General features: G+C 40.7%; 1 protein-coding gene and 1 long non-coding RNA gene across 2 annotated transcripts in view; both read right to left on the reverse strand.

Moving 5' to 3' along the window:
- Positions 1-12,424, reverse strand: part of LOC134748334 (uncharacterized) — a 479,651-nt gene that overhangs the window by 236,973 nt on the left and 230,254 nt on the right. The gene's annotated exons all lie outside the window — the stretch shown is intronic.
- The window catches only part of LOC134748291 (RNA helicase aquarius), a 99,116-nt gene that overhangs the window by 5,671 nt on the left and 81,021 nt on the right, over positions 1-12,424 (reverse strand). The window contains exons 17-25 of the mRNA XM_063683030.1: positions 12,097-12,188; positions 11,122-11,320; positions 8,711-8,894; positions 7,011-7,135; positions 5,366-5,526; positions 4,524-4,791; positions 2,258-2,429; positions 883-1,053; positions 104-301 (exon numbers count right to left, since the gene is read on the reverse strand). Of these exons, the coding sequence (XP_063539100.1) occupies positions 104-301; positions 883-1,053; positions 2,258-2,429; positions 4,524-4,791; positions 5,366-5,526; positions 7,011-7,135; positions 8,711-8,894; positions 11,122-11,320; positions 12,097-12,188 (1,570 nt within the window). The remainder of the gene's footprint in view (positions 1-103; positions 302-882; positions 1,054-2,257; positions 2,430-4,523; positions 4,792-5,365; positions 5,527-7,010; positions 7,136-8,710; positions 8,895-11,121; positions 11,321-12,096; positions 12,189-12,424) is intronic.

Consider the following 12,424-nt stretch of genomic DNA (forward strand, 5'->3'; position numbering starts at 1 on the left):
CGTGATCCAGCGCTGCTTGGTTCGTGCATTTCACTTGCCGTTGATCCCGGCCTTTACACGGGTATAACAGTGCTCCTCGAGAACTATGCCACTCGTTACTCACCTGGTTAAAGGTGGGCTGCAGCTCGAAGCAGTTCCTGAACAGGTTGGCTCGCGCGAAGATGTACAGTCCTAGTCGGGCACGTGACGCTGCCACGATGAGACGCCGAAGGTCACGCACGTGGCCCACGGCCTTCGTGCGCACCAGCGACACCAGCGCGATGTCGTTCTGCTGTCCCTGGTACTTGTCGACCGTCGTCACCTGATACAACAAATTATATAATCTTTAACAAAAAAGGTATCGACATAATTAAACAAAATACAATCATTTTATATAGTCTACACCAGCAGCTACAGTCAGCAGCAGCGAACAGGAAATGCATGCATGCGAGCGGATCGAAAGCGTGATGAGCACGCGATGGTCCGTGCTCCCGCATTGCACGCGCTTGTTTGACGAAGCCTTAAATCGCTATAAGTGACTACAATATTTGAAGAGTTCACTCCTGGTCTACTGATTTCTCCAAAAAAATCTAATGGATTTTAGAAGTTTACTTGTGTTCACAACCATAATATACATATAACTGGACTGCAGATGAAAAAAATGAACAAACAATTATGGTTACAAAGAGACTTACAATTTAGTATGAGAGAACGAGGGTACTAAGGTCTCTCTCCTTAGTACTCTCGTGGGCGGCAGATTATTTTTTACGAGGACGAAGTCGCGAGTAGAGACAGATAACTTAACTTTAGAACTTGTTAACTTAAGAACTTGTGTGTGTTTTAAACTGAACCATTTTTGATCAGGCAATGTGTCAAGACAATCTGACAATCGGCAAATGTTACCTTATGAGGTCGACCGATGAGGGGGTTGTCGGCGCAGCGCTTGTCGATGACGTCTCGTATAAGGTGCTTCTGTCCGTTGTACGTGGTCAGGATGGATATCCTCTCTGCTGGCCAGCCGATGATCCGCATGTACATAAACACAGCTACGACGTATTCTGCCTCAGCCAAATTCTGAAAATAAGATTGATAGTTACATTAGTGCCCGGAAAGAAAATAAGATTGATAATTACATTAATGCTCGGAACGAAAGGCATTATTAGGAGTACGTGAGGAGTACAATAATCCTACGAACACTCATTCATTATTGTACTCTATGTTTTAACTTTTTCAATTTTGGTAATTGGGCGTTTTCTGTATTTGATTTACGAAAAAATGAAAACTTTTCAGAACATTAGTTTTTAACAAGCAGAAACGTCTGCGAACGATGCTATTAATGCTCAGTTGGCAGAGCGCTGGAGTATCGATCCAGAGGCCGTGAGTTCCAGTCTGACCCAAGGCAGTAAGTTTTTCCACTTTTAAATTTATTTTCAGAACATATTTGAGAAAAATAATCTCTTGTCCTTTTGAAAACATCTTTGGCGTAGTACATCTTTACATGTACCTAAACGTACTCGTATATATATAAATTTATATGTATAACATATGTGATTTTTGTCGAGACTTATCAGGAAGAGAGGCCACATGTTACCCAGATGAAATATCACATTTTCATATCAATGGCCTTGATGCACGGATATATTAATGTTGTAATAGCCTAAGTATTTTTTAATTGTTTTAGAATTCCATTTTGTTTGTAATAGTATCTAATTACACTGACGATTTACAACCAAGGCAATTAATTTTAGACGTGAAAATAATAAGTATAAACCAACGTCAATAACAGCAGTGCTTAAATAATTTTGTACAACCGTTGAGTGGGTCTAAATTGTCTTAGGGTCGGTTGCATACCCGTCGAGTCCTGCATAACCCGGGCTCCCTCTACAAGCCCGGGTATGCGTAAAAGCATTTTCTGACGAAAAAAATAAAATTAAAAAAAGGATCGGTTGCACCAAACCGTCTGTCTACGACACGTTCTTAAAATGTTATTGTATTGGAATTTTCATAGTTGACTGCTGAGCGGCGTTGATCAGTCCACCAATCGTGGTTGGTGCAACTAGTCTTATAGAAGCCAATTTCCAGTTAACAGAGCAATATCGCGACAGGGTCGCCATGCAAAGCGTAATTGCATGCAATACGACGTTCACATTTCAAACTTTACTGACACACACGGTCATATTTCGGGACGTATGTGTAACTATTGTAGCCAACCCACGTTCTGGTATTTTGGACAGTCACGTGACGTGGCTCAGGATGTATAGATACTGTAGCGTAGTACCTGGTAGAAGTAGGGGCTGGGCTCGGTCTCGCCAGCCCCATTGAAGTCCTCCACGTTGACCAGCTGGAAGTCGTAGCGGAGCCCGGCGTTGGCTGCGCGGTACTCGGGTAGTCGGGTCACATGGCCCAAGTCACCCAGCGCGCGGTACCGCCACCGGTAAAGGTTGCAAATGCTGTATGGAAAGGAATCATTCTTATAACAAGATCAACACGTAAGCTGTCACGAAATTAGTGAGACTGACAAGCGCCCAGGTTATTTTTCTTATTAAGAGGTAATAAAAAAAAACCATCTAGAAGTGATGACGTCCGCAATGACTCACTAAATACGCAAGATTATATCATCTTTCGTAATATACACTGAGATAATTCAGCTCAGACATTTTAGACCGCGAGCCAGGCGCAAATTTCGTCAGTCATCGCCTCCCGGGCGAAAATTCGTATAGCGGTTAACGCCTATGTATGATGAACCCTCGTGAACGTCAGCTGCCACTCCGTTGGTGGGTTGAGGAATGGCAGCCACTGAAACGCGTAACACGGTCTTTCCACCGCGATACAACCGGCTGACGATTTGTTTTATTAACAATAGCATCTAAACTATCATCTGACAAAGTATCAAACGGGAGGCGATGAGGCCGATGACTGAAAAGAATTTTCTTTTTTACATGTTCATGAGACCAGCTGACGGTTTTTCAACAGCGATTCAATCGGCTGACGATTTTGTTTATTCACAATAGCATTTAAACTATCATCTGACAAAGTATCAAGTGGGGAGGCGATGACAATTTTTTTTATAGACTATTTGCTGCCATTACTCAACCCACCAACGGAGCGGCAGCTGACGTTCACGAGGGTTCATCATACATAGCCGTTAACCACTATACGAGTTTTCGCCCGGGAGGCGATTGATCATGGAAATCTGTTCCTGACCCGCGGTCTATTTACACTAGGTCATTCTAGCAGACATCATTCGTGCGTTAATTCAATTAACGAGTTTATTTCACGACGCTAATGAGTAATAACTTGATCAAAGATCAAAGAGCGAACCGGATGAAGTTAAATTACTTACTGTGGTTGTATTTTATTCTAAATAAAGATTTTGTAAGCGAGTCATTTGGGATGATTCGCAGGAAAACGTCATTGATGAGAATTAAAATAAAATGCCCGATTTTGAGTTTTTTTTAAAACCTGTCGTTGCATATAGGAAAAATGGTAAAATATGGTTGCTTGTAGAGTTGCGGTTCGTAGAGATCGCCGTAAGGCGAAATGCGCCTGTCCTAGATTTTTTTAAGATATACGAGAAAATGCGATCGATGTCGCAGTGACCCGGGTGGCTTAGAGGTTTATGGCGTCAGCCGCGACTGCTGAAGCATGTTCAATTCCAGCCCTGGGTACTGCAGGCCTTAGTCCCTTTTTCTTTCGTATAAGACATCATTTTAGTTTAAAATTGACAAGAAATGCTTTATTATGAAGTGAGAACAGTGAGGTATTTAAATATGACCGCATTTTTTTGACTCATTGTTAGATTTAAATAAGTAAGCGGGCTATGTCGAAACAAAAATTAACAGAAATAGCATCATTAGTAATAACTTCTGACCCTTTCCACAATGCAGTGCGTTGTAACAACAGTCATACAATGAGCCTACTGTATCGTTATTAACAAAGGTAAGGACTGTGTTGTGTTTATCAGACGGTTGTAGCTGTAGAATATAATAATACAATGTTTGAGTCCCATTTTTAAACATCTGGGGGCACGGTACTGCCCTCGCCAAGACGAGCAAAGCGTAGCGCACGGGCACTATAGTTTGTCAAAAGACTGTCTCATTTCAAACATATACAGAGAGAATCACACTATCTTTGCCTTACACTAGTACTAGTAACCAAAAGAAAAGGATGAGTATAGTTTTTTTTGTTTTTTTTTTACTGACAATTTGGTTTGACCAACTATACCTACCTTTTTTCGATGCGCTTCGTCGTTTTTTTGAACCCTCATAACTTGGGTTTGGATTATACCAGATAAACAAAATTCTCGGGATGTGATGTCAATGTGTGGACTAAAAAGCATAAAAAATTTAAATTGCATAGCTCTTATACTTTAGATTTTATTCATATCTAAAAAAACCCGATTTCGTCACTGACTCACTCACTCTCTGATGATCATCAAAACGAAAAGGGCGGTGGAAAAGGGCGTTAAGGGGTAAAGGGGGTTGAACTTTTTATGGGGAATCAATAAAACGTGTTCTAGACTATGTAACAGGAACAGGAGTGACCTAGGCCTCGCGCGGCCCTGCGCGTCGAGCTCCACATAGGGCACGCCCAGCCGCACCATGCGCGTGAACAGGCTCTGCTCCATGTTGCAGTACTTCTGGAAGGCCATGTTCTTGACGACGGGCGGCAGCTGGTGGTGGTCGCCGATCATGATCCAGCGCTTGAGCCGCGAGCGTCCGTCTTGAGGGTTTTGCAGTAGGAGCGGGATGAATGTTTCTATCTCGAGAATTTGGGCGGACTCTTCCATTAGGATGTTGTCGTATTTGAAACCTGCGGCAAAGCATTGATTTTAGTATTTTTTGACAGATTTAATCCGTTGTATCTTGAAGAGGAAAGGGCTAATAAGTAATAAGTAATATCGTAAATTCTTTACATGGCATTACAATATTTTTTAAATCAGCCGGGGAAACTAGACATTTTACGAACTTAGGCCTTGTCAAGTGAATGGGCCTTGTCAAATTGTGTTACAAATTCTCAAACTATCCGACATTACGTGAAATTAAAAGCATGGAAATCTTTTCTTGAATTTTGTGTAGAACAAACGAATTTGAAAAAAAAAAACATAATATGGCCGGTCTTTTGACAGCATCTCAGCGTCTATATAAACAAAGATGGTGATGAATTCAAACGATTTTACGTAGTGTGGATGCAATGCAAGAGATCACAGCTATTCTTGGTTCTAATTTCGAGCAGATACTTGAAGCACTTGAAGCGATCTAAGCCCGACCAGGTGCTTCGAACTCTTGTGATTCCAGGAAATACGTGATTGACCGACCACGAAGGAATTGCATCGTATTATAGCATGTTTAATTGAATAGATACCACTGTTTACAATAAGACTTACCCATCTGCACGAGCTCTGAGCGCTTCAACGCAGCATGAGTACATGTCATGGCTATGATCTTGGCTTCCTTGACTAGAAGGTACTTGGATCGGTCCAAGCCTGAGCGAAGCAGCTCAAATGCTCGGAACTCTTCCAGCTCTTCAAAGATGTGGTTGATGTATCTGCGAACAATATTTTGATAGATAACGGGCACGGTTCACTTTTACGTCGTTAGAACTTGGTAGCAAACAAGCCTTAAGCTCCCTGACGGTAAGCGGTTACCTTAGCCTAATGGTGTCTGCAACTCCACAGGCGTGACATGCGCTTTATTAGTCAAAAGTGGAAGTCCTTAAGAGACTGAGATATGGAGCACTGTCAAGACTTCTTTGTGACAACAACTGGTAAAGTAGGGTTAAGTAATGATAACATCATTAATATCATCATTATCAAGTGTTATTTTGATGGCAATATTTGTGTCAACTTGTGGACTAAATATCTATACAAAAAACTATAATTATAATTTATGCTAGTACCCGAGTTTTAAATTAAACTTCGATTATTTTCCTGTTAGGGTGTCAAGCTTTTGACAAGCGTGTAACTAGTTGTACTACAACATATTTGGCGTCGTGTAGCGCCATTTTATAATATATTTGCATGAGTATACGCGTCTTAGTTTTCGCCTCTAGGAACACAATATGCCTAAGTTTTTTGTATCTATTACTATGGCAACTAGGACGTATAAATTTGCTAGTTTAATGGATATCGTTCTTTACTAACAATATAATAGGTCTGTCAGCATGTGATTATCCGACAAGACAATACTTTGTCTATGCATCAAACATACTCATTCCTAATAATTAAGTGCTTGATTTTAATTATAATACCCAGCTCTATTACTATAAGTGGCGCTATAACGTGATTCCCTCAGGCCATAGACTAAACGCATTAAGAAGCGTTTACGAAAAGCGCGGAGCCATACATAGGTGCAATTTTACTAAACTTGTAAAATGCCAGGCACAAGCAGCGGCACTGAATTCTATCCTACACTATTTTATACTAAACCATCCCGTTGTCATTAAAACACAACTTTTGTAGATATGTTTGACCGACCGAGAGCGAAGAACTCTGATTTAGCTTCGGGCAAAAATGTTGGTATGTCATTCGTCTGTGCGGATGTTCTTCTCTTAATGACGCTGATCCTCGTGAAACGGAGTGTGCAGGTTCAATTACTATATTGATTTTTTTATCGACTAAGTTTTTGATTAAAAATGTTGCCTACAAATTACTATAATAGTATATGACGTCTATCTCGAAGTATTTTGTACCTAGGTATTACGAAAATCGTAATTTCTCAGACATTGTTTATTCAGCTCGTTACGAAACATATGCAAGCACGTCAGCACGTCACTGAGGGTTGTAAAATTGCACTCCAGTATAGATATGGCTAATAACGTTCGTTAAGGTCTTAAAATGTTAAATCAATCAGTGATCTCATTGTAACATAGAATAAGTTGAAAGTTACTGTAGTAAAACGTTAAAACCCCGCACGATGGCTCTATCTTTCGTCGTAAGTTTCGCGCGGCACGCCATATCTTTTCTTCCCTTCTAGTTTCCTGGTTTTACGGTGTGGACGATGGTATCTATTATCTGATATTAATTCACTTACCTGTAGCAGCTAAGAGCGATTTCCAGGTCTTCATCATATGAATTCCCGGGGAACAGAGGCTTTGGGGCATCATCGAAGAACTCATGGAAAGGGAACTCTTTGCTTATGGTCTCCACTGACTTGGTCTGAAACAAAGTGCTCGAATGTTAATAAAACATTACTACAGAGAGTACAGAGGCCGGAAAATTAGGGATTGCCAGCCAAGTACTATAGTAGGGTAAGGTAGGAAACAGTGGCTCAGCTCGAACAGTGGCTCAGTCGCCCCAATATTGCCTCTATCATGTTGGAATTAGGTTGAGTGAGCCACTGTACCCGGCTATTTTTTTCCGACCCACTGTTTCTTACCCTACCCTATGCAATAGGGATATTAGGGATACGAGGCTAGCAATTCTATTTCACGCCGAGATATGTATAGTAGTGTTGCTTTTCTCAAAAAAGTGCGTGGAAAATGCGACGTAAAAATCTGTAGGTACTTTAAAACCTCAAAGTTCAATTTACGACGACGGAGACCTTTGAGGTGCTGGTGGATGGAGATGTCCAGGCGGGCACACATAACCGGCTCGAGTCGGCGTCCGACAGAGCACGTGTGCAGATGCAGCGAGGGTCAAAACTGCTGGCCTAGGCCGGAAATCTGTTTCCGGCGCGACTCACAAAATAATTACAATATTTGTAACGCGTTCGGATAAAAATGGTTGGGCCTAAATTTCTGACAATCTGCAACAGAGCTCAAATATATCCCAAAGCGGTAAGATGATTTTCTGATTACGATTCAAGAGCCACCCTCTCGAAATCAATTTCGATGAATCGATACTTCATTCAAATTAATTATTAGCACGTTATATTGTGATGACAATATAAAAATATCTAGGAAAACCCCTACCGCGTGCCAATTCCGTAAAAAGTTACGACAAATAAATCCTCTGGAAAGCGTCCAAGATATTTTTTGGGATTGGAAAAACCCGTAACGTGATCAATATGTAAATATGTGTGGATTAGATAAGTGCATGTAGGTAGGTGGATGTGTATTTCAAGAGGAAACGCTTTTAGAGTTTGGATATACAGCAAGCTCCAAAAGTGTACGTTCAGCTACAGAGATAGTTGACCCCACTTGGAAACAAACTTCTATGCTAAGGGGTCAACTATAGAGATGCAACGGATAGTTGTTTGGCCGGATACCAGATACCAGATGTTCGGCCTGAGTCAGGCTGACGACGCCTGACCATCGGCCGAATATTCGGTATCCGGCCACCGAATATTCGGCCAACGGAACTATACCTACATTTCGGTATTTCAGATGCGCATTGTGCAGGTTTTGACCTGTTTCGTAGTGAACGTTTGCGCGGACTCATTTCTATGTTCAAAATGAGTGCGCGTGAAAGTGAGTGGAATGTTAAAAAAATTATTAAATAATAAACGAGTACGATTATGACCCTGACTGTTTCTTAAATCCAATTTGTTTACTCCGAAATCAAGCAACGTTACTATCCGGTATCTGGCCGGATATTAAAATAAGTGCCAGATTTGCCAGATACCGGATACTAACCGAATATCCGATGCATTTCTAGTCACTATCTCAGCACCTGACTAAATGCTGCATGCAATACGTAGCAGAGTACTGCCCTAAGCCAGCTCACATGTGGCGCCCGCGTCTCACCTGGCGTCGAGCGTATTATGCAGCAGCTCCATCTCTAGGTGCCTACCTTGTCCCGCTGCACGGCGTCAGTGAAGGTCTGCCACCGGGGCCGAACGTGGTACACGTGAAAGTGATGGGCCAGTTCGCACGTGGCCCCCGCGTCTCCCCCGGCGTCGAGGGTGCGTTGCAGTCGACCCACCACCTCTAGCAGCTCCAGACGCTTGGCCAGCACGTAGTTCACTCGGCCGTATCTGTGTGAGAAACAAACACATCACTACACCTTATAAAACAAAGTCCCCCGCCGCGTCTGTCTGTTTGTATGTATGTATGTTCGCGATAAACTCAAAAAATACTGAACGGATTTTCATGCGGTTTTCACCTATCAGTAGAGTGATTCATCAGGAAGGATTAGGTATAAAATTTGTTAAGGTTCTATCCGTGCGAAGCCGGGGCGGGTCGCTAGTTATAATACATACAGAAGAACTCTTTTTGTTAGCTCTGTGCGTGACCGTAGCGCCGCTCTAATGGGTGTGAGACGAACACACACACACACACGTGAGTTAAACCGTACAATTAGCTTACTGTTAGTATGTCTCACGACAGTTTAAAATCCATTATATGAAACAGTTGACGTTTGTCAAATTAATGAAAAATCTGTTTCATGATTTCATGTTTCGTTTTCCGATGGCGTGCGTTGTTGGCGATTGCACTTCACCCACCGGCATTTTTTCAAGTAAAAGTAATTTAAAGTATGTACCTATTTTTTCTATTAACAGTCGATACTGGACTGGTAGTGGATCCGCGTGCCGAGAATTATGACAAACGCACCACCGCACCCGCACATTGTATATTGTATTTTAGATCGAATTAAGTATTAGAATCGATATCTGGCATGTTGAATACGGTAAACAAACAACAATACGTACAACTGATCAATATGAATACTATATTATGTGCCAGCTAGAAAGATTATATCAAACAATAGCTATCAATCCTACTTCTATTGTGTTTTTGTACCTTTACGGACCATGAATTATAATCTAACCAATGGGCCGTGTCAGTGGTATAAGTCAGGAAAATGCAGTGACTGCATTGTTCTTAGACATGCGTTGAAATATTTTATAGGCTGCGAACATCGCGTAGTCCCCATTTTCCTCTCTGAATATATTTTATTTTACAGTTAACCACAACTATGCCCCTTAGTTTGATTTTTATTATTGTTATAAAAATATATAGAATTTGTTTTTCGCTTCTAACTTTTATAAAAATATAAAAAAATCGAAAAAAATCAAACAGGTAAAAATCTAATCAAATCAAATCAAAACTCAAATAGCTATGGTTAATATACATCAAATTGTGTAACTGTAAAAAATCCATCATGTCAATATCCATAGAGGAAAATGAGGACTATGTTTGTATTGAGAAGCGGTCGTCCACAATCCTCTTAATGGCTGCATCTAGCTTATCTAGCCGGTTCGAACAAACAAATTGATGCCAACTTGATCTCAGTTTGACATAACTCTCCCTTTCACCTCGCTCCATTTATATATTGAGCTGCGACTTATAAACACACCAATAACTGATTTCTAAAGTCCGAATGTCCCTCCAGGGCCTTATGACGGTGTAGGCGCACTGATAATTTTTGCATATTGCATTATTGAAATCGAACTGAGAAAATACATCCATTTGTATTGGGCAACAGTCTCTCTCCCAGACATATTTAACCTCCATTTGGTTTCTTTATTAGCATTGGCTACGGCCCGAATTGGGTTGCCAGGCCATAAAATTATGTATGTTTAGATTTCGTCGAACAGTGAAACTAAATATAGTTAATTGGGAACATTCGCATGGGTTTTTCAGACTACGAGGCCAGTGAAGACTGATAAATTGATAATGATTGATGTAAAACAGACTAGCTGATTTCATGCTTCAGAGAATTTTAATACAAACATATGAGGAAGAATTGAATTGATTTTACACCTTTATCGTAGCATGATGTTTATCAAATTTTGGTCCACGCAAATAATTAAAATATTAACACATTACTAAGGTGCCCATACATAAGTATCCACTTTGTATACAGCTAGAGAGCTAGTATAGCGACGTTAGTACTCGTGTTGGGACACTAACTGTACCTACATACAAACCGGCAGGTATCTACTTTAGCGAGCGTTTTTCATGAGTGTGCTCTCGAATATCTGTCTACTAACCAATTATGTCATCACCCAGTTGATGTTGCAACCATAAAATGTGATATTTAACATTAACACGGACAACATCTACTCGCAGCTGATTGGAAATTAGATTCCCTTCTGGAATGTAATTTCAAATCCTATGCTGCGCACGTTTAATTCATGTTACTATTGACTATTGACTAATTAATTTGATTTCCAAGCATGCCGCTACAATCAACCCTACATAATAAATAATGACATGTTAAAACAGCAATTTAAACTAATATGAGAATTATTTATTTACCTTGAAAAGTCTTTATCAGTCTGCAACGCCTCTTCTCCGTGACCCAGACGCAGCAAATGCCGTTCATCCACATCCAGCTCTGCGACCTTCTCGAAGAGCTGATTGAGCGCCTGGTTACTGTGCGTCACAACCAGGGTCCGTTGCCATGGGAAGTTGTGGTACAGGTTGGAAATTATCTGTACGGCTACGTCAGTTTTTCCTGTGGCAAGAAAATGAAAATTGTTTGTGGACATCAATTAACGGCATATGAATTGAGGCCTTAAGACTCCTGTTCCACTAGTGATAGCATACAGCACCTCAGCTATAACATGCTATGATATAACCGGACTAATTTAGTATCGGAACTCATGCTCGATTGTGTACCTATTTATTTTTATTATGTTTATTAAAAATATTTACAACGATGGAGCTACAGGGATGTTATAGTATTAAGGATTTGTTTAAGGATGTGTTTGTTGTTGGCGTGCAATAATAGTATTTTGTGTTAGAAGTTACAATACTAAATAAACAGCAACAAACACCTAAAATTATAAATATAATCAAAGTAAATATTGGTTTGTAGATCTGTGCCTAGAAGTCAGAATAAAAAAAAACCACAGTTGCTAAATATTGTATGAATATTACTAAGAACACTGTGAGGTGCACACCTATGCACTCCCACTCAACAACGCGAGCACCACCGCGGGGACTGCAAGATGCAGGAGACGGCGCGACCCGACAATCGACAATGCCGGTCCCTACTCCGAGCAAGACGCTCGTCGCTTTGCCCGAGCTCTTACGCATACGATAACGCTTTGCTTTTGGCTTTAAAGTCCTATTTTCTATCGCTCATGGCAGTCATTTAATCGACAAATAAAAGTGCTGGAGTAGAAAATAGTAGTTTCGTGGAGCCTGTTATAAATTCTTACATTGGGTTAAATCAGTGTTTCTTTTCGATTAGTCTGTAAACCTAAACAATAGGACATTTTTAAATACCTGTTCCCGGCGGTCCGACTACTAATGTTAACCCAGGCTGCATCCCCGATCGTATGGCTTCCAGTTGGGTTGGCGTGAATAAGATGTTGTTCCTGTTAAAACGTAAACTCATATTAAAACAATCAAGTTGTTTAAAACTTCAATCGCATCCATCCATCTCAATTTATGCTCCATTTAACCTAAATGGTGATGGATGTATAACCATATTAAGAATCATATCATATCAGTGATTCATAGTGACGTAAAACTTACGTGCCTAAAACAGACGAGATTAACAAATTACGGACTTCCGAGTAGGATATCACTTGTTAACTAAACAGTCATTCAT

The sequence above is a fragment of the Cydia strobilella genome, chromosome 16, assembly GCF_947568885.1.
Source record: "Cydia strobilella chromosome 16, ilCydStro3.1, whole genome shotgun sequence".
Taxonomy (NCBI): domain Eukaryota; kingdom Metazoa; phylum Arthropoda; class Insecta; order Lepidoptera; family Tortricidae; genus Cydia; species Cydia strobilella.